This window comes from Salmo trutta, chromosome 1, assembly GCF_901001165.1.
Source record: "Salmo trutta chromosome 1, fSalTru1.1, whole genome shotgun sequence".
NCBI classification, from domain to species: domain Eukaryota; kingdom Metazoa; phylum Chordata; class Actinopteri; order Salmoniformes; family Salmonidae; genus Salmo; species Salmo trutta.
Genome location: NC_042957.1, coordinates 38855208 through 38877450, shown reverse-complemented (window position 1 = coordinate 38877450; position 22243 = coordinate 38855208). Strand labels below are relative to the sequence as shown.

Genomic DNA, 22243 nt, shown 5'->3' with positions numbered 1-22243 from the left:
TATAGATGTGAGGGAAGATGAATGTGCAAGTAGAGATACTGGGGTTGCAACGGAGCAAAAAAATTAATAACAATATGGGGATGCGGTAGTTGGTTGGGCTATTTACAGATGGGCTGTGTACAGGTGCAATGATTGGTAAGCTGCTCTGACAGCTGATGCTTAGAGTTAGTGAGGGAGATATAAGACTCCAGCTTCAGTGATTTTTGCAATTCGTTCCAGTCATTGGCAGCAGAGAACTGGAAGGAAAGGTGGCGAAAGGAGGAGTTGGCTTTGGGGATGACCAGTGAATATACCTGCTGGAGCGCGTGCAATGGGTGGGTGCTGCTATGGTGACCAGTGAGCTGAGATAAGGCAGGGTTTTACCTAGTAAAGACTTATAGATGATGTGGAGCCAGTGGGTTTGGAGACGAATATGAAGCGAGTGCCAGCCAACGAGAGCATACAGGTCGCAGTGGTGGGTGGTATATGGGGCTTTGGTGACAAAACGCATGGCACTGTGACAGACTACATCCAATTTGCTGAGTAGTCCTGTTGGATGCTATTTTGTAAATTACATAGCCAAAGTCAAGGATCGGTAGGATAGTCAGTTTTACGAGGGTATGTTTGGCAGCATGAGTGAAGGATGCATTGTTGCGAAATAGGAAGCCGATTCTAGATTTCATTTTGGATTGGAGATGCTTAATGTGAGTCTGGAAGAAGAGTTTACAGTCTAACCAGACACCTAGGTATTTGTAGTTGTCCACATATTCTAAGTCAGAACCGTCCAGAGTAGTGATGCTGGACGGGTGGGTAGGTGTGGGCAGCGATCGGTTGAAGAGCATGCATTTAGTTTTGCTTGCATTTAAGAGCAGTTGGAGGCTACGGAAGGAGAGTTGTATGGCATTGAAGCTCGTCTGGAGGTTAGTTAACACAGTGTCCAAAGAAGGGCCAGAAGTTTACAGAATGGTGTTGTCTGCGTAGAGGTGGATCAGAGAATCACCAGCAGCAAGAGCGACATCATTGATATATACAGAGAAAAGAGTCGGCACGAGAATTTAACCTTGTGGAACCCCCATAGAGACTGCCAGAGGTCCGGACAACCGGCCCTCCGATTTGACACACTGAACTCTATCTGAGAAGTAGTTGGTGAACCAGGCGAGGCAGTCATTAGAGAAACCAAGGCTGTTGAGTCTGCCGATAAGAATGTGGTGATTGACAAAGTCGAAAGCCTTGGCCAGGTCGATGAATACGGCTGCACAGTATTGTCTTTTATCGGTGGCAGTTATGATATCGTTTAGGACCTTGAGCGTGGCTGAGGTGAACAGCTTGGAAACCATATTGCATAGCGGAGAAGGTACGTTGGGATTCAAAATGATCGGTGATCTGTTTGTCAACATGGCTTTCGAAGACTTTAGAAAGGCAGGGTAGGATAGATATAGGTCTGTAACAGTTTGGGTCTAGAGTGTCTTCCCCTTTGAAGAGGGGGATGACCGCGGCAGCTTTCCAATCTAGCCCAGCTGATTTGTAGGGGTCCAGACTTTGTCGCTCTTTCAGAACATCAGCTATTTGGATTTGGGTGAAGGAGAAGTGGCAAGGCTTGGGCAAGTTGCTGTGCAGAGCTGTTGACCGGGGTAGGGGTAGCCAGGTGGAAAGCATGGCCAGCCGTAGAAAAATGCTTATTCATATTCTCGATTATCGTAGATTTATCGGTGGTGACAGTGTTTCCTATCCTCAGTGCAGTGGGCAGCTGGGAGGAGGTGCTCTTATTCTCCATGGACTTTACAGTGTCCCATAACTGTTTGGAGTTTGTGCTACAGGATTCAAATTTCTGTTTGAAAAAGCTAGCCTTTGCTTTCCTAACTGCCTGTGTATATCGGTTCCTAACTTATCTGAAAAGTTGCATATCGCGGGGGTTATTCGATACTAATGCAATTCGCCACAGGATGTTTTTGTGCTTGTCAAGGGCAGTCAAGTCTGGAGTGAACGAAGGGCTATATCTGTTCTTAGTTCAACATTTTTTGAATGGGGTATGCTTATTTACGATGGTGAGGAAAGCACTTTTGAAGAGCAACCAGGCATCCTCTACTGACGGAATGAGGTCATTATTCTTCCAGGATACCCGGTCAAGATCGATTATAAAAGCCTCCTCGCTGAAGTGTTTTAGGGAGCGTTTGACAGTGATGAGGGGTGGTCGTTTGACCGCAGACCCATTACGGACGCAGGCAAGGAGGCAATGATCGCTGAGATCCTGGTTGAAGACAGCAGAGGTGTATTTAGAGGGCAAGTTGGTCAGGATGATATCTGTGAGGGTGCCCGTGTTTACGGATTTAGGGTTGTACCTGGTAGGTTCCTTGATAATTTGTGTGAGATTGAGGGCATCTATCTTAGATTGTAGGATGGCCGGGGTGTTAAGCATATCCCAGCTTAGGTCACCTAACAGTACGAACTCTGAAGATAAATGGGGGGGCAATTAATTCACATATGGTGTCCAGGGCACAGCTGGGGACTGAGAGGAGTCTATAACAAGTGGCAACAGTGAGAGACTTATTTCTGGAAAGGTGTATTTTTAAAAGTAGAAGCTCGAACTGTTTGGGCACAGACCTGGATAACATGACAGATCTCTGCAGTAGATTGCAACTCCGCCCCCTTTTGCAGTTCTATCTTGACGGAAAATGTTGTAGTTGGGGATGGAAATGTCAGAAATTTTGGTGGCCTTCCTAAGCCAGGACTCAGACACAGCTAGGACATCAGTGTTGGCGGAGTGTGCTAAAGCAGTCAATAAAACAAACTTAGGGAGGAGGCTTCTGATGTTAACATGCATGAAACCAAGGCTTTTACGGTTACAGTTGTCGACAAATGATAGCGCCTGGGGAATAAGAGTGACACTGGGTGCTACAGGGCCTGGGTTAACCTCTACATCACCAGAGGAACAGAAGTGGAGTAGGATAAGGGTACGGCTAAAGGCTATAAGAACTGGTCATCTTGTGTTTTGGGAACAGAGAATAAAGGAACAGATTTCTGGGCGTGGTAGAATAGATTCAGGGCATAATGCACAGACAATGGTATGGTAGGATGTGAGTACAGTGGAGGTAAACCTAGGCGTTGAGTGACGATGAGTGAGGTTTCGTCTCTGGAGGCACCAGTTAAGCCAGGTGAGGTCTCCGCATGTGTGTGGGGTGTGACAAAAAAGATATCTAAGGCATGTTGAGCGGGAATGAGAGCTCTACAGTGAAATAAAACATTAAGAACTAGCCAAGACAGCAGTATACAAGGCATATTAACATTAGAGAGAGGTATAAAGCAATCACAGGTGTTGATCAGGAGAGATAAGACAACAATGGGTAAATGGCGATGAATGGGCAGAGTGGGTCAGTTAGGTACATACAGGACCTGAGTTTGAGGCTGGGGCCGACAGGTTAACAAAATGAGGTATTGTGTTATTTAAACAGTCCAGGGGGCATCAGCTGTGTAGCCTAGTGATCATAGGGTCAAAAGAGCAGCAATAGGTGGGTCAGGGTGCCGTTCGGTAGTCACTACTATGCTAGGCGAGCAGAGGACACAGCGCTCAGAAAAGCTAGCGGGCCGGGGCTAGTAGATGGTTCTTCGGCGACATCGTAACAGAATAGCCTGTTGAGACCACATCGGGCAATCACGTCGGCAGTCCAGTCGTGATGGATCAGCGGGGCTCCGTGACGACAATAAAGGGTCCAGGTCAATTGGCAAAGGAGGTATAGTAGCCCTAGAATTAGCTGGTATAGAGGCTAGCTCAAGGCTAGCTGGTGCTTGCTTCGGGACAGAGGCGTTAGCTAACAGTAGCCACTCGTTTGCAGCTAGCTAACTGCGGTGATCCTGTGTAATGATCCAGAGAGGCAGAAATGTGGTATAGAGAAGCAGTCTGATATGCTCTGGGTTGATATCGCACTGTGCAAACTGGCAGGTATTATCCGAGCTAAGGCTGGCTGATTACCGAGAAAAAGTTGAAGACCACTAGCCGCTAGCCGTGCCTAACAAAGACTAGTAGCTAGCTAGTAGCTAGTTAGCTGGCTAGCTCCTGATGGAAGTTCCATTTATAAGGAATAAAAATAGCAGAGTCATACCAGACTGGGTGAGGCGGGTTGCAGGAAGGTATATTTAGTTCCTAGATAGAAAATTTGATTATTAAGGATCCGCCCCTTTTTTTCAATTTTCCTAGGATCCGCCTAAAATGACATACCCAAATCTAAATGCCTGTAGCTCAGGCCCTGAAGCAAGGATATGCATATTCTTGGTACCATTTGAAACGAAACACTTTGAATTTTGTGGAAATGTGAACGGAATGCAGGAGAATAACACAATAGATCTGGTAAAAGATAATACAAAGAAAAAAACCAACCGTTCTTTTGTATTTTTTTTGTACCATCTTTGAAATGCAAGAGAAAGACCATAATGTATTATTCCAGCCCAGTCCAATTTAGATTTTGGCCACTAGATGGCAGCAGTGTATGTGCAAAGTTTTAGACTGAGCCAATGAATCATTTTATTTATGTTCAAGATTTTGTATCAAGACTGCCCAAATGTGCCTAATTTGTTTAATAAGTTTTCATGTTCCAAATTGTGCACTCTCCTCAAACAATAACGTGGTGTTCTTTCACTGTAATAGCTACTGTAAATTGGACAGTGCAGTTATATTAACAAGAATTTAAGCTTTCTGCCAATATCAGATATGTCTATGCCCTGGGAAATGTTCTTGTTACTTATTACCTAATGCTAATCGTATTAGCCTACGCTAGCTCAACCGTCCGGGGAAGGGACACTGATCCCGAAGATGTTTAAGATATATACGAAAAAGACCGGCTATTTACACGGAATAAGACAAACACACACGTCCAACTGCTACGCCATCTTGGAGCTATTATACCCAGACAGCCGCACCTGGCGGGGTCAGGTGTGGGCGGTCTGCAATTAGCCGTTTCATTTAGTATCTGTTGGGGTCGGCTTGTTGTACCAAAGATGACTGACTGAAAGGGAACGTAATGTTATGACTAGAACTACTGTTCCCTGAAGGAGGGAAACAAGGTATAACACCTGTTTGGCCCCCACGCCGCACGTTCCTGGGCCCGGTGAAGAGCGGTATTAAATTGAAGGAATGAATCCAAGCCTCTCGCTTATCACCTGTGGAAGGCGCGGATTTCATTGGCCTTGTCAAGCTTGATTGGAGATCCTTTCACCGAAGTCGCGAGAGTGCGACTCCCCATAGTATGTTGTGCCTTCTTTCCCTCCCACAGGGAACAGTAGTTATACTCATAACGTTACGTTTTTACCATCACTTTTGCTGAAGTGAAACTATAAAAGGTTGCACAGAAAACGTTTTTCCATCTCTGTGGACTTTTTGGATTTCTTTTTAATAATTATACAGAACGAACAGAGATCACAAAAACACACGGGCTTTATAACTAATTTAGGACAATAAAAAAAAAAATTCAACTCACACTTTACTTAAAATTCATGAATTATGAACTACATAAACTATCGAGAGCTAAGTGAACGAAGGAATTTCTTCATGGTTTGTCATTGGTCTCTGTCTAGATATGGCGTCCTCACGCTGTCTCCTGTCTGAAGAGCAGTTCCTGTCTGGATTTGTTCACTGAACCAGTCTCTACTTCATGTGGACACAACTTTTGCATGGCATGTATCAGAAAGTACTGGGACGGTAATGACCTGTGCCAGTGTCCAATGTATAAGGACAAAGTCTACAGGAGACTGAGCTTTGCATCAATACTATCATTTCTGAGATGGCTGCTCAGCTCAGGAAATCAGTTCAAGTGAAAGCTACCAGCAGCCCAGACCAAACCATGCTGAGCCTGAAGAAGTGGCCTGTGACATCTGTACTGTGACAGTGTTCTGCCTGGTCTGCCTGACCTCTTACTGTGAGACTCACCTGCAGCCTCATCAGATTGCACTCGTGCTAAAAAAAGACAAGCTCATCGAAGCAGTAGAGAACCTGGATGACAGGATGTGTAAGGAGCGTGACAAACTCCTGGAGTTGTTCTGTAGGACTGACCAGACATGTGTTTGTGTCTTATGCAAGAAAACAGACCACAAGAGTCACTACACTGTGTTTCTAGAGGAAGAGTATGGAAATAAAAAGGCTCAGCTGGGGCAAAAACAGGCAGAAGTGTTGCATATGATACTGAAGCCACTGCAGCAGGTTAAGGAGATCAAACACTCAGTAGAGCTCAGAAAAAGCATTGCAGAGAGAGAGAGATAGCAGACAGTGTGCAGCTCTTCACTGCTCTTGTATGCTCCACTGAGAGAAGCCAGGCTGAGCTCATTGAGGTGTTTAGGGTGAAGCAATAAGCTGCAGAGAAGCAAGCTGAAGGGCTCATTAACTGATTAAAGAGCTGGAGCAAAAAATCCACGAGCTACAGAAAAGATGCACTATGCTGAAGCAGCTGTCACATAATGAGGACTGCCTCCAATTTCTCCACCTTTGGGTGGTGGACCATTCTTGATACACACGGGAAACTGTTGAGCGTGAAAAACCCAGCAGCGTTTCAGTTCTCAACACACTCGAAGCGTTACGTCTGGCATCTAATACCATACCCCGTTCAAAGCCAATTAAATATTTTGTCTTGCCCATTCACCCTCTGAATGGCATACAGTGAGGGGAAAAAAGTATTTGATCCCCTGCTGATTTTGTACGTTTGCCCACTGACAAAGAAATGATCAGTCTATAATTTTAATGGTAGGCTTATTTGAACAGTGAGAGACAGAATAACAACAACAAAAATCCAGAAAAACGCATGTCAAAAATGTTATAAATTGATTTGCATTTTAATGAGGGAAATAACTATTTGACCCCCTCTCAATCAGAAAGATTTCTGGCTCCCAGGTGTCTTTTATACAGGTAACGAGCTGAGATTAGGAGCACACTCTTATTAAAGGGAGTGCTCCTAATCTCAGTTTGTTACCTGTATAAAAGACACCTGTCCACAGAAGCAATCAATCAATCAGATTCCAAACTCACCACCATGGCCAAGACCAAGGAGCTCTCCAAGGATGTCAGGGACAAGATTGTAGACCTACACAAGGCTGGAATGGGCTTTAAGACCATCGCCAAGCAGTTTGGTGAGAAGTTGACAACAGTTGGTGCAATTATTCGCAAATGGAAGAAACACAAAAGAACTGTCAATCTCCCTCGGCCTGGGGCTCCATGCAAGATCTCACCTCATGGAGTTGCAATGATCATGAGAACGGTGAGAAATCAGCCCAGAACTACACGGGAGGATCTTGTCAATAATCTCAAGGCAGCTGGGACCATAGTCACCAAGAAAGCAATTGGTAACACACTACGCCGTGAAGGACTGAAATCCTGCAGCGCCCGCAAGGTCCCCCTGCTCAAGAAAGCACATATACATGCCCGTCTGAAGTTTGCCAATGAACATCTGAATGATTCAGAGGACAACTGGGTGAAAGTGTTGTGGTCAGATGAGACCAAAATGGAGGTCTTTGGCATCAACTCAACTGGCCGTGTTTGGAGGAGGAGGAATGTTGCCTATGACCCCAAGAACACCATCTCCACCGTCAAACATGGAGGTGGAAACATTATGCTTTGGGGGTGTTTTTCTGCTAAGGGGACAGGACAACTTCACCGCATCAAAGGGATGATGGACGGGGCCATGTACCGTCAAATCTTGGGTGAGATCCTCCTTCCCTCAGCCAGGGCATTGAAAATGGGTCATGGATGGGTATTCCAGCATGACAATGACCCAAAACACACAGCCAAGGCAACAAAGGAGTGGCTCAAGAAGAAGCACATTAAGGTCCTGGAGTGGCCTAGCCAGTCTCCAGACCTTAATCCCATAGACAGTCTGTGGAGTGAGCTGAAGGTTCGAGTTGCCAAACGTCAGCCTCGAAACCTTAATGACTTGGAGAAGATCTGCAAAGAGGAGTGGGACAAAATCCCTCCTGAGATGTGTGGAAACCTGGTGGCACACTGCAAGAAACATCTGACCTCTGTCATTGCCAACAAGGGTTTTGCCACCAAGTACTAAGTCATGTTTTGCAGAGGTCTCAAATACTTATTTCTCGTCATTAAAATGCAAATCAATTCATAACATTTTTGACATGCGTTTTTCTGGATTTTTGTTGTTGTTATTCTGTCTCTCACTGTTCAAATAAAGCTACCATTAAAATTATAGACTGATAATTTCTTTGTCAGTGGGCAAACATACAAAATCAGCAGGGGATCAAACAGTTTTTCCCTCACTGTAAATACACAATCAATGTCTCAGTTGTCTCAAGGATTAAAAATCCTTCTTTTACCTGTCTCCTCCCCTTCAGAGTGATTGAAGTGGATTTAACAAGTGACATCAATGTGGGATCATAGCTTTCACCTGAATTCATCTGGTCATTCTAGGTCATGGAAAGAGCAGGTGTTCTTATTAATGTTTTGTACACTGTGTATCTCTCTTTTGCCAAACCCACTTGCTTCAGGTCATCAATATGTCTTTGCTTGGTAAAGCCCCGCCTTATCTCAGCTCACTGGTCACCATAGCAACACCCACCCATAGCACGCACTCCAGCAGCTATATTTCACTAGTCATCCTCAAAGCCAACACTTCCTTTGGCCGTCTTTCCTTCCAGTTCTCTGCTGCCAATGACTGGAACGAATTGCAAAAATCGCTGGAGTCTTATATCTCCCTCTCTAACTTTAAGCATCAGCTGTCAGAGCAGCTTACCAATCACTCTACCTGTACACAGCCAATCTGTAAATAACACACCCAACTACCTCATCCCCATATTATTACTTACCCTCTTGCTCTTTTGGATCCCAGTATCTCTACTTGCACATCATCATCTGCACATCTTTCACTCCATGTGTAATTATTTCGCCTCTATGGCCTATTTATTGAGATCCCCAAAGATTGGAAAGCTTCCGCGGTCATCCCCCTCTTAAAAGGGGAGACACTCTAGACTCAAACTGCTACAGACCTATATCTATCCTACCCTGCCTTTCTATGGTCTTCGAAAGCCAAGTTAACAAACAGATCACCGACCATTTCGATTCCCACCGTACCTTCTCAGCTATGCAATCTGGTTTCCAAGCTAGTCACCTCAGCCACGCTCAAGGTCGTAAAAGATATCATAACCGCCATCAATAAGAGACAATACTGTGCAGCTGTATTCATCGACCTGGCCAAGGCCTTCGACTCTGTCAATCACCATATTCTTATCGGCAGACTCAACAGCCTTGGTTTCTCAAAGGACTGCCTAGCCTGGATCACCAACTACTTCTCTGACAGAGTGTGTCAAATCGGGGGGCCGGTTGTCCGGACCTCTGGCAGTCTCTATTGGGGTGCCACAGGGTTAAATTCTCGGGCCGACTCTTTTCTCTGTATACATCAATGATGTCGCTCTTGCTGCTGGTGATTCTCTGATCCACCTCTACGCAGACGACACCATTCTGTAAATTTCTGGCCTTTCTTTGGACACTGTGTTAACTAATCTCCAGAGGAGCTTCAATGCCACACATACAACTCTCCTTCCGTGGCCTCCAACTGCTCTTAAATGCAAGTAAAACTAAATGCATGCTCTTCAAACGAACGCTGCCCACACCTACACACCCGTCCAGCATCACTACTCTGGACGGTTCTGACTTAGAATATGTGGACAACTACAAATACCTAGGTGTCTAGTTAGACTGTAAACTCTCCTTCCAGACTCACATTAAGCATCTCCAATCCAAAATGAAATCTAGAATCGGCTTCCTATTTCGCAACAACGCATCCTTCCCTCATGCTGCCAAACATACCCTCGTAAAACTGACTATCCTACCGATCCTTGACTTCGGCAATGTCATTTACAAAATAGCCTCCCACACACTACTCAGCAAATTGGATGCAGTCTATCACAGTACCATCTGTTTTGTCACCAAAGCCCCATATACCACCCACCACTGCGACCTGTATGCTCTCGTTGGCTGGCCCTCGATTCATATCCGTCGCCAAACCCACTGGCTCCAGGTCATCTATAAGTCGTTGCTAGGTAAAGCCCCGCCTTATCTCAGCTCACTGGTCACCATAGCAGCAACCACCCACAGCACGCGCTCCAGCAGGTATATTTCACTGGTCACCCCCAAAGCCAATTCCTCCTTCAGCCACCTTTCCTTCCAGTTCTCTGCTGCCAATGACTGTAACGAACTGCAAAAAATCACTGAAGCTGGAGACTCATATCTCCCTCACTAGCTTTAAGCACCAGCTGTCAGAGTAGCTCACAGATCACTGCACCTGTACATAGCCAATCTGTAAATAGCCCATCCAACTACCTCATCACCATATTGTTAATTATTTTATTTATTTTGCTCCTTTGCACCCCAGTACTGCTACTTGCACACTCATCTTCTGCACATCTATCACCCCAGTGTTTAATATGCCATACTGTAATAATTTCGCCACTAAGGACTATTTATTGCCTCACCCCCCTTATCCTACCTCATTTGCACACACTGTATATAGACTTTCTGTATTGTATTATTGACTATATGTTTATTCCATGTGTAACTCTGTGTTGTTGTTTGTGTCGCACTGCCTTCTTTGATCTTTGCCAGGTCGCAGTTGTAAATGAGAACTTGTCTCAACTAGCCTACCTGGTTAAATAAAGGTGAAATAAAAAAAAAAAAAAAAAAAAATGCGCTGGAATAATTTGGAACAGATTTCTAAAATGAAAATCACTTGGAGCTGACCCTGATACAGCACACCCCACTCTCATTCTGTCTGAGGACAGTAAAGAAGTATACAACCAGAAGACAGAATCTTATTGAAAACCCCAAAAGAGTGTGTGTCCTAGGAAAGAAGGGCTTCTCTGGGCAATTTTACTATGAGGTGCAGGTCAAGGGCAAGACTGATTGAGGTTTAGGAGTGACAAAAGAGTCCAACAGGAAGAGAAAGATTTGCCTGAGACTTGAGAATGGCTACTGGACAATATGACCGTGGAAGGGAAATTAGCATGAAGCCATTGATAAACCTGCTGTCCCACTCCTCCTGAGAGAGAAGCCCCAGAAGGTGGGAGTGCTTTTGGATTGTGAGGAGGGTCAGGTGTCCTATGATGTGGAGGTTAGATCTCATACAGTATCTACTCTTTCACTGGGTATACCTTCACTGAGGCACTACCCATACTTTGGCACCAAGCCCAATGATGGTGGTAAAAACTGCCCCCCTGATCATCACTCTTGTCAATCAAACAGTTAGAATTGTAGCTTTTTATTTTTAAAAAGTGATTTATAAACAGAAAATGCTTCATTAAATCGCTCAATTATCAAGCACAACAAAATACATACATATATCATTGAATAAATATGAATGTTCTAATTGTTTGTGTATTTGAATTTTCATATTCAAATCCAACTTGTAAAATAAGAAAATTTGCAGCTCCCTCTGCTCCTTTCATATTTATTTTGAACCTGACAAACTCCCCAGTCACTGCTGGTGATAGCATACCCATATTGCGATCCTGCCACCACAATACTTGAAAAGACAGGCTTTCCTGGCTTTTGTGTTGTAGGCTTTTGTGTTGTATTGGATTTTTTATTTATGCCCCCAAAATATTTTTTTGATGTGTTGTCTTGCCTTATTACTTAATGGCCTTGTTGCAAACAGAATGAAAGATTTGGAGTGGATTTTTTAACACATGCTTCCTTTTAAATTTGCCATACAGGCCAGTAATGTGGAGTGAATGCAGTGTTGTTGATTGTCTGTATTTTCAATCAATACATCTTAATTTATATTTTTTTATTAATTTGGAAAATGTTCTATAATTTGTCGTTTACTTTGAAAATGTGGAGTAGGTTGTGTAGATTGGTAGGAATAATCCAATGTAATCCCTTTTTAGATTACATTTTAAGGCATTAAAATGTGAAGACTGTGCAAGGAGTGTGTAGACTTTATACCACTGGTGCGTGTGTGTGTTCACAACTCATGTCTGTCTGTGTATGCATATACAGTACCATTTTATCATATGAGGGGATCATATGTTTCCCCAACAGATTGGAACATGGGACCCTCCCAGTGGGCTGAACATGACAGAGAACCACAAGAGCAAGACGACGAACATCAATGACTCTCTGGCTAACAAATCCCTCCGCGTCTCCACCATACTGGTAAACATACATTTGGCTAGTTCTCTTTCTTTCTGCGGCCTCACATATGCACACAGCAGGATCACTGAAGTCATGACGACTGAGAGGAGAGATTGGGCACACAACTGATTCAATCAAAAAACGACAAATGGGTAAAATAATATGTTAGGGAGAAAATGCACCCAAAACAACTCATTCCTTTAATTTACAGTGTTAAATAGCACTAATATGTGAGAACAATATTTTTTGTGTACAAATGTTTCATTTTGGCGATATAAAATGGCGATGGAAAAATCGCCTAAACAAACTGCACTATCAATTTAGGAGTCTACAATCTCACCATGTTCAACCTGCAGATCGATGCTCCCCACAGGGTGGATTTTGACATTCGCAGCGGCAGATATACTTTTGAGGAGATGGGAAACATTGCCCATGCTTCGCTAATGGGCCGCGCGGTGCATTCTGGGCGAATCTGGGACAAGGAGTTCATGGTAGTCTATTGGGCGCTAGCTCAAAAACCTTACATTATCATGAATTTCATCAACAAGAAGTACAACATTACAAATCTTTTCCGAGATGTGAGATAATTAACTTGCCATCTGTAATATCGTATAGCTTTGGAATTGTGACATTACGTACTTTCGAGGAAAATAGGCATGTTTCTCGACATATGAGAGGGGATTAGTTTAGCAACCGCATGACATAGCATGACAATTTGAACGCGATTGGTCGACAGTCTGCTGTGTGGGGTGTTACACGTTCCTTCATTCATTGGGTTCCTATCTCCTTTCTATATATCTCTGTGAATGGCACCATGCAATGCACCCTGGTCAAAAAAATGTGCTAAACCCGCCGTTAAATTACAAATATCTCGAGGTAGGAATATCGCTAAAATATGATCAATAGCTCATTCGAGAGAAGACATCCTCCCGAGTTATGACATCGGCCAATATTGAAATCTGGCATGCATGATGGACATTTTTGTATCTAAAAGTCGTAGTCCTATTAACTACCAGTGTAGTGAGATTGACTTTATCACAGTGCTACATCATACCGGACGGATTTCTGGCAGCTTGAACGCCAATAACTCCGATAAATACACAAAACATGAAATTACCCAGGGAATCGATAGAACATAGAGATGCACAAAAACAATATATCATTCAAAATGGGTGAACCTTTCCTTTAATTGTGTAGATAATCCTCTAAGAAAACCAATGGTCCAAACCTCATGTCTCTATCATAATCTGTATTTACCCTTGTATAATGGCCAAAATTAGGGTGATTAAATCAATGCAGGCCAGAGAAAAATTTTTGGAAAAATTGCTTTGTATCTGCTAGGCTGGATGCTGTGTGAGAATTAAGGCTAACTGACAGGCTCACCATTGAACTGGTCATCTTTCTTCTTGAATCCAGAGGACGTAAAACATATACACATATACACTACCTTTCATAAGTTTGGGGTCACTTAGAAATGTCCTTGTTTTCCATGAAAACATACATAAAATGAGTTGCAAAATGAATAGGAAATAGTCAAGACGTTGACATGGTTAGAAATAAGGATTTTTAATTGAAATAATAGTGTCCTTCAAACTTTGCTTTCGTCAAAGAATCCTCCATTTGCAGCAATTATAGCTTTGCACACCTTTGGCATTCTAGTTGTCAATTTGTTGAGGTAATCTGAAGAGATTTCACCCCATGCTTCCTGAAGCACCTCCCACAAATTGGATTGGTTTGATGGGCACTTCTTACATACCATACGGTCAAGATGCTCCCACAACAGCTCAATAGGGTTGAGATCCGGTGACTGTGCTCTCCACTCCATTATAGACAATACCAGCTGACTGCGCTTCTTCCCTAAATAGTTATTGCATAGTTTGTAGCTTTGGGTCATTGTCCTGTTCTAGGAGGAAATTGGCTCCAATTAAGTGCCGTCCACAGAGTATAGCGTTGCAAAATGGAGTGATAGCCTTCCTTCTTCAAGATCTCATTTACCATGTACAAATCTCCCACTTTACCACCAAAGCACCCCCAAACCATCACATAGCCTCCACCATGCTTGACAGATGGCGTCAAGCACACCTCCAGCATATTTTCATTTTTTCTGCATCTCACGAATGTTCTTCTTTGTGATCCAAACTCCTCAAACTTAGATTCGTCTGTCCATAACACTTTTTCCCAATCTTCCTCTGTCCAGTGTCTGTGTTCTTTTGCCCATCTTAATCTTTTATTTTTATTGGCCAGTCTGAGATATGGCTTTTTCTTTGCAACTCTGCCTAGAAGGGCAGCATCCCAGTCCCTCCCTCCCTCTTCACTGTTGACGTTAAGACTGGTGTTTTGCGGGTACTATTTAATGAATCTGCTCATTGAGGACTTGTGTAGGCGTCTGTTTCTCAAACTAGACACTCTAATGTACTTGTCCTCTTGCTCAGTTTTGCACCAGGGCCTCCCACTCCTCTTTCTATTCTGGTTAGAGACAGTTTGCGCTGTTCTGTGAAGGGAGTAGTACACAGCATTGTACAAGATCTTCAGTTTCTTGGCAATGTCTCACATGGAATAGCCTTCATTTCTCAGAACAAGAATAGACTGACGAGTTTCAGAAGAAATGTCTTTGTTTCTGGCTATTTTGAGCCTGTAATCGAACACACAAATGCTGATGCTCCAGATACTCTATAAAAGGCCAGTTTTATTGCTTCTTTAATCATAACGGTTTTCAGCTGTGCTAACATAATTGCAAAAGGGTTTTCTAATGATCAATTAGCCTTTTAAAATTATCGACTTGGATTAGCTAACACAACGTGCCATTGGAACACAGGAGTGATGGTTGCTGATAATGGGCTCTATACGCCTATGTAGATGTTCGATAAAATATCTGCCATTTCCAGCTACAATAGTACTTTACAACATTAACAATGTCTACACTGAATTTCTGATCAATTTGATGTTGTTTTAATGGACCAAAAATTAGCTTATCTTTCAAAAACAAGGGCATTTAAGTGACCTCAAATTTTGAACAGTTGTGTAGAAGTAAGATTGAGACATAACATCTATTATTTTCATATTTTAGTGCTTTTCTTAATGCACAATTCCTGTTCTTTTTAGAAGTTTTCACAAAAACAAGCGTATCTCTGTGAAATGTAAATTAGGCACTGAGCGTACTTTTTATTTTCAAAGCCTTTTACGTGTAATTCAGCTCGTGTCATGCTAATTTAGCTTTTTGCGACCCACGGAAACAACTTTGCAGACAACCACCACAACATGTAAAATTCTAAAGTTGTTGCGAGAAAGCAGCACCGCTCTGTCAGAGCTCGGTGCTTATTATCGGATGTATTAGGTTACGAAGTCCGACTTTTTGGATATAATGTTAATCCTATGGTAGAGAAAGACTACTGAATAATTCAGAACATAAAGAATATTATTTGTCTTTGTCACGATTACCAGGATCAGTAGAGAGGCAGAGTCAGGTGCAGGAGACAGAGGTCCGGAGTAATAGTGGGTTTTAATAGAAAATCCGGGAACAACACAAGAAGCCGAAAGGCACAGGGCGCACATAAATTCAACTCCGGAAAACACGTTCCCAAAACAAAAGACGCACGGGGCGCAGCCCGGTAAATATAATTAACAACGCGCGCAGCACTCACTCACAACTGTCCAGAGTTGACATAAAACAATCCCGCACGAAATCCTGAACTGAAAAGACACACTAAATAACCTAACTAATGACAGACAAGAAACCGGTGCGGATCAGACAGACAAAACCAAAAGACACAGAAACATAGATCGGTGGCAGCTAGTAGGCCGGCGACGACGACCGCCGAGCGCCGCCCGACCGAGGAGGGGCGCCACCTTCTGTAGATACTGTGACAGTCTTGGTCAAATGTATTTCATAAAAATAAAAAACATGAGCTGGCGCACACCCAGAATAATAGTTTGTGTGGAGGTGCTGACTAACGGCGAATAAACTAAATTATCAAAATAAAAAAGTTGCACACTCCATGTATAATCTCCCAGCAATTTAATGGGTATTTACCAACATTTTGGCATCACTGTACCTTCCTCAGGGTAATGTCATGAATACTTGAACCAGGTTATTGTAGACACACAGTGCAATTAGTGTAACCAATGACAGTAGTGTGTCATAATGATTAAGTGAATTAAAATTAATTAGTGAAACTGTTAAAAAAATAGTATATGGCATATTAAATATATTATGCTATTGTTATCATATAGAAACATAATGGAATATTGTACATCATATTTGCGTCAACATACATTATTGTTTCATTCAATTTCACATAATAATTTCGTATTTCATTTTTGTTACATGTAATCTTTTGGTTCAACCTTAATATATAATGAACATCAACAGGGGGAACATGTTAGGTGTGCGCTAATAAAATTATTTTTCAATTTATAAGACTTGTTCATATAGGAAAATGTGGTCATAAGAAGGGCCTGAGGTCAAAGTCAATATTCAGACCACTATGGGTCAATGTTTTTAGAGAGGATATCCAGTAAGCCTCCCTTTGTAGTAGTAGGATCTTGATGTTACCTCCTCTCCCCCAAATGTAATGCATGCATATAGGCCTACTGAAGCTCTGATTAGCTATGGCGCACCAGTCTGAGTCTAGTCCTGGACAAGACTGATATGTTTTTATTAGGTTTTATTTACTGCAGTGTCTATAAAATGTCCAAACGCACAACCACTTTCCCACTCTATATTGCTATAGAATCTTCACCAATGCTTTACTTTCGTCATCCCCAAACTTTTTATGAAAGTATGAAAATGTGAAAATGACCATATCTAAGTGCTTGCTTGTCAGACAATGTAAAAAAAAAAAAAAATCAAATTCTTACTGGGGGTGTACAGTGCATTTGGAAAGTATTCAGACCCCTTGACTTCTTCCACATTTTGTTACGTTACAGCCGTATTCTAAAATTGATTCAATCATTTTTTTCCCTCATCAATCTACACACAATACCCCATACTGACAAAGCAAAAACAGGTATTTAGACATTATTGCAAATGTATTAAAATGAAAAAATGAAATATAACATTTACAAAAGTATTCACTCTTTACTCAGTACTTTGTTGAAGCTCCTTTGGCAGAAATTACAGCCTTGAGTCTTCTTGTGTATGACGCTACAAGCTTGGCACACCTGTATTTGGGGAGTTTCTCCCATTCTTCTCTGCAAATCCTCTCAAGATCTGTCAGGTTGGATGGGGAGCGTCGCTCCATTGCTATTTTCAGGTCTCTCCAGAGATGTTTGATCGGGTTCAAGTCCGCGCTCTGGCTGGGCCACTCAAGGACATTCAGAGACTTGTCACGAAGCAACATGTGCGTTGTCTAGGCTGTGTGCTTAGGGTCATTGTCCTGTTGGAAGGTGAACCTTCGCCCCAGTATGAGGTCCTGAGCGCTCTGGAGCAGGTTTTCATCAAGGATCTCTCTGTACTTTGCTCTGTTCATCCTCCCCTCAATCCTGACTAGTCTCCCAGTGCCTGCCACTGAAAAACATCCCCACAGCATGATGCTGCCACAACCATGCTTCGCCGTTAGGATGGCCCCAGATTTCCTCCAGATATGACGCTTGGCATTCAGGCCAAGGAGTTCAATCTTGGTTTTATCAGACCAGAGAATCTTGATTCTCATGGTCTGAGAGTCCTTTAGGTGCCTTTTGGCAAACTCCAAGCTGTCTGGTTCCTTTTACTGAGGAGTGGCTTCCGTCTGGCAACTCTACAATCATTGCCTCATTGGTGAAGTGCTGCAGAGATGGTTGTCCTTCTGGAAGGTTCTCCCATCTCCACAGAGGAACTCTGGAGCTCTGTCAGAGTGACCATCGGGTTATTGGTCACCTCCCTGACCAATGCCCTTCTCCCCCGATTGCTCAGTTTGGCCAGCTCTAGGAAGAATCTTGGTGGTTCCAAACTTCCATTTAAGAACAATGGAGGCCACTGTGTTCTTGGGGTCCTTCAATGCTGCAGACATGGTGCCCTTCCCCAGATCTGTGCCTTGACACAATCCTTTTGAATAAGGCTGAAGCGTAACAAAAAGTGGAAAAAGGGAAGGGGTCTGAATACAGATTTGAATATAATTTCAGGTTTCTAAAACGCTGTCAGTTCCACTTTAACAACTAGGCTACCTGCTGCCCCATAGCTGGAGTATGATGTTTGTTTTTCTCTGCTCTCTTTTGACATCATTCTCTTTCTTGTCCTTTTTTCCCACTCTTTGTTGCCGTCCTGCTCTGCTTTATGATCTGTGTTTTCTCATTCCTACCTCTACCTCTCTCTCGCCTCCTACCGCCTCCCTTTGTCTTTACCCCCTTCATTTGCCTCTCCCTCCTTTCTTCTTCTCCTTCTATCACTCTCCTTGGTCTTTTCTCATCCCCCTCTCTCTACTCATACCCCCTCCCTTTGCCTCTTCCTCCTTTCTACCTGTCTCTCTCTGCCTCTCTCCCCTTTTCCACCCTATCCCTCCTTTCTTTCTCCTTCCTCTTTCACTCTACCTTCTCCCCGTCCCTCCCACCCCCATCTTTCCTTAACAGGTGGAGCCCTATGTGATGTTCAAGAAGTCCGACAAGCCGCTGTACGGAAACGACCGCTTCGAGGGCTATTGCATCGACCTGCTCCGCGAGCTCTCTGGGATCCTGGGCTTTCACTATGAGGTGAGTGGCTTTCCATATGGCTCAGTTGCTAGAGCATGGGGCTTGCAATGCCAGGGTTGTGGGTTTGATCTCCATGGGGGAACAGTATGAAAATGAATACACATACTACTACACGTTTCTACTGAATGGCATATATTATTTTTGTTGTTGTTACTTTTATAATTAATAGGTTCCCTGTGGCTCAGTTGGTAGAGCATGGTGTGTGCAACGCCAGGGTTGTGGGTTTGATTCCCACGGGGGGCCAGTACAAAAAAGAGAAAAAAAAGAAATGCATGAAATGAAATGTATGCATTCACTACTGTAAGTCGCTCTGGATAAGAGCGTCTGCTAAATGACTAAAATGTAAATGTAATATCACTGTTCTTATTATTATTATTAGGTGCGCCTGGTGGAGGACGGCAAGTATGGGGCGCTGGAGGAGAGCACGGGCCAGTGGAATGGCATGGTCAGGGAGCTCATGGACCACGTGAGTAGTGGAGTGGAGGAGTGTACTGTCATGGTTCCCGTCTTGGTTATTGGTGTGTCGCTGTGGTGATGAACATACGGTTTGGCAGATAATGGATACAATGGAGAATGGGCTTTGAATAGGTCCAGAGGTTTTGACTTTATAGGGTCTGTTTGCGTCTACAGTGCACCAATTATAATAAGGATGCTTTTTAGTCCTTTGACTTCCCAGTTCCCACCAAGTCTTGCACATTTCTCATATTGCATATTTATTTAGCGAGGTAAGTCATTGAGAACAAGTTTTAAATTCAAGCAATATGGCCAGAGCGCGTTGTGCCTGGATACACCCCTTAGCTGTGTGGCACAGTATGTTAGCCATATACCACAAACTCCCTTATTGCTATTACAAACTGGTTACCAACATAAACAGAACAGTAAACAAGTATTTTTGTGACATACCCGTGGTATATTGTCTGATGTACCACGACTTTCAGCCAATCAGCATCCAGGACCTAACTAATTTACAATAACAACCTAGTTTAAATGACTTCACTGATTTTCCCTTGTCCTTCTAGGATCTTCAACACATTCTCAGTGACTGGTCAAAGTGTTGACAGAGAGGAGATCCTATATCTGATTCTTGCAAGCCCCAGTTTCTACTGTGATACCACAGCCCCTGATTGGATCGACTATCTCCACCCCAGAATCTATGTCCAAATTGTATTGATTCTAATTTGATACCATATCACCTAATTGGTGGACCCACCTCCCAATGTATGTCCTAATTTGATTGGTTTTGATGTGATACCACTGCTTCTGATTGGTGGACTCCAATTCCTTCCCCGATCTCTGTCCACAGAAAGCAGACCTAGTGGTGGCTCCTTTGGCCATTACCTATGTGAGGGAGAAGGTCATCGACTTCTCCAAGCCCTTCATGACCCTGGGGATAAGTATCCTCTACCGCAAGCCCAATGGAACCAACCCGGGTGTCTTTTCCTTCCTCAACCCCCTCTCACCCGATATCTGGATGTATATTCTGCTGGCTTACTTGGGTGTCAGTTGTGTGCTGTTTGTCATAGCCAGGTAACATGCATCCCTCACCGCTCGCTTACACAAACCAGACAGTGGCTTTTCTCTCCGTCTTACGATACTAGTACAAGCCCAGAGTGTGAAGTTATTCTACCTGTGAAACAAACTCTGTGCCCCACAGGAAAGCTTTGACAGTGTGTGAATTAAGTCTGGCTGACTGAGGCAGTACATATGCCCTTAAGCTCATGTAAAGCTATCTTATGTAAAGTACTGTGGACATGCCCTGGCTTAACCCCAGACTGAGGGAAATATGAAACAATCGAGTGAGGTAGAGCTAAAGCACTGTATAAGTAACCTATGGCCTTGCCCGGCCTTTGGTTATATATTGGTTTGTTCAGTGTTAGGAGCTGAGTACAGTGTGTTTATACCGCTATTATAAGTAGAGTAAGACTTAGTTTTCTGGTTGCAAAAAATACATCTTGTAATCCTGACATTTCTGCATCCATAAAACCAGTTTACAACAACAATATGACGTCATTATGACATCCCATGCTCAATGTTACCCGCTTTTTGGTAGAATTCCCCTGGAGCCTTTACTAATCCTATGTAGAAAAGTGTTCATTAACCCCGAACTCTGGGGTGCCAGCTGTTGATTGTTATTTGGTTTGACCCCAAGAGTTTTGTGGTTAATATACATTTTCCAAATGTTACTGGCCTTTTGATCACCTGAAAGGAAGGCAACAACTGTCACCTAAGTTGGTTCAGAATATGCACTTATTTTATTGTCATCTTTATCAAAGGTATGTTGGGTAAGTTTCTCTATATTTTCAATGTCGCCTTTACATGGTTTTAAGTTTACACAGTAAACGCAGTAAAATTAACTCAGATATAGCTGCAACATTGTCTGCGTACAAGCATGTTTGTGTGTCAACATTGTGTGTATGAAAGTGTGATTCACTTATTGTAACAAACTTCCTTAACCACACTCTAGTGATGAATAACCTTGCTTGAAACATGATGTCTTAGAGGCTTTAGCTCAGCAGGCTTAAACAGTGCAATTAAGGAAACCTGGGTTTATCAGATAACTATTCCTCTCTCTCCTCCATATGGGTGTTGATGTGCAATAGCTCTAAGCCTGATGTACTGATTTCTGCCCAGGCGTCAACTTGCTCTCTCACAATTGTAGTATTGACCTACAAACAGATTGATTGGTTAAGTTCCTTATGTGAAGGATATTGTTTTCTTTAATCCCTTACAAATAGAGTCGGTAGTGTAGCCATAGTGTCACAGTTGTCTTCATGAATGGACCAAGGCGCAGCAGGTATGTGAATACTCATGGTTATTTATTACCAAAAAAAGGAGTAGAGCATCCACTTGAAAAACCCAATGACGGTGACAACAGTAGCAGTTTTACAGGCTATACACCCAGTGTAAAAACAACCACCCACAACCCCAAAGAAAAACACACACACCTATATAGGACTTCCAATCAAAGGCAACTATACACACCTGCCTTCAATTGGAAGTCCCAATCATCCACAAACATTCACAACACAAACATGCCACGTCCTGACCCCAAAACTAAAACACTAGCTCCATCTGCTGGTCAGGACGTGACAGTACCCCCCCCCCCCCCTCAAGGTGCGAAAAACACCAACAAAAAAACACATAAACAATAACCCCTAAACACTAAGGGAGGGTGGCTGCCGTCACCGACGGCACTGTGCTACACCCTCCCTCCCCAACCCACCTATCCTGGAGGTGGCTCAGGTGCAGGCCGTTCCTGGCTGTCGGGGCAGTCTGGCAGCTCGGGGCAGTCTGGCAGCTCGGGGCAGTCTGGCAGCTCGGGGCAGTCTGGCAGCTCGGGGCAGTTCAGGGCAGTCTGGCCACTCCGGCAGTTCAGGGCAGTCTGGCCACTCCGGCAGTTCAGGGCAGTCTGGCCACTCCAGCAGTTCAGGGCAGTCTGGCCACTCCGGCAGTTCAGCGTAGTCTGGCCACTCCGGCAGTTCAGAG

The 22243-nt window shown here is 43.5% G+C and overlaps 1 protein-coding gene across 4 annotated transcripts in view; it reads left to right on the top strand.

Moving 5' to 3' along the window:
- LOC115195609 (glutamate receptor ionotropic, kainate 2) overlaps window positions 1–22243 on the top strand; it is a 237538-nt gene that overhangs the window by 168702 nt on the left and 46593 nt on the right. For 3 of the 4 annotated variants that reach the window (XR_003878718.1, XM_029755669.1, XM_029755660.1), the window contains exons 9-12: window positions 12002–12115; window positions 18638–18757; window positions 19137–19223; window positions 20061–20284. Coding sequence is in view for 3 of the 4 variants with exons in the window: in XM_029755669.1 (XP_029611529.1) it covers window positions 12002–12115; window positions 18638–18757; window positions 19137–19223; window positions 20061–20284 (545 nt within the window). In the remaining variant the exon portion in view is untranslated. Of the gene's footprint in view, window positions 1–12001; window positions 12116–18637; window positions 18758–19136; window positions 19224–20060; window positions 20285–22243 lie in introns of those variants that run through there. The other variant, XM_029755680.1, reaches the window with a different exon arrangement.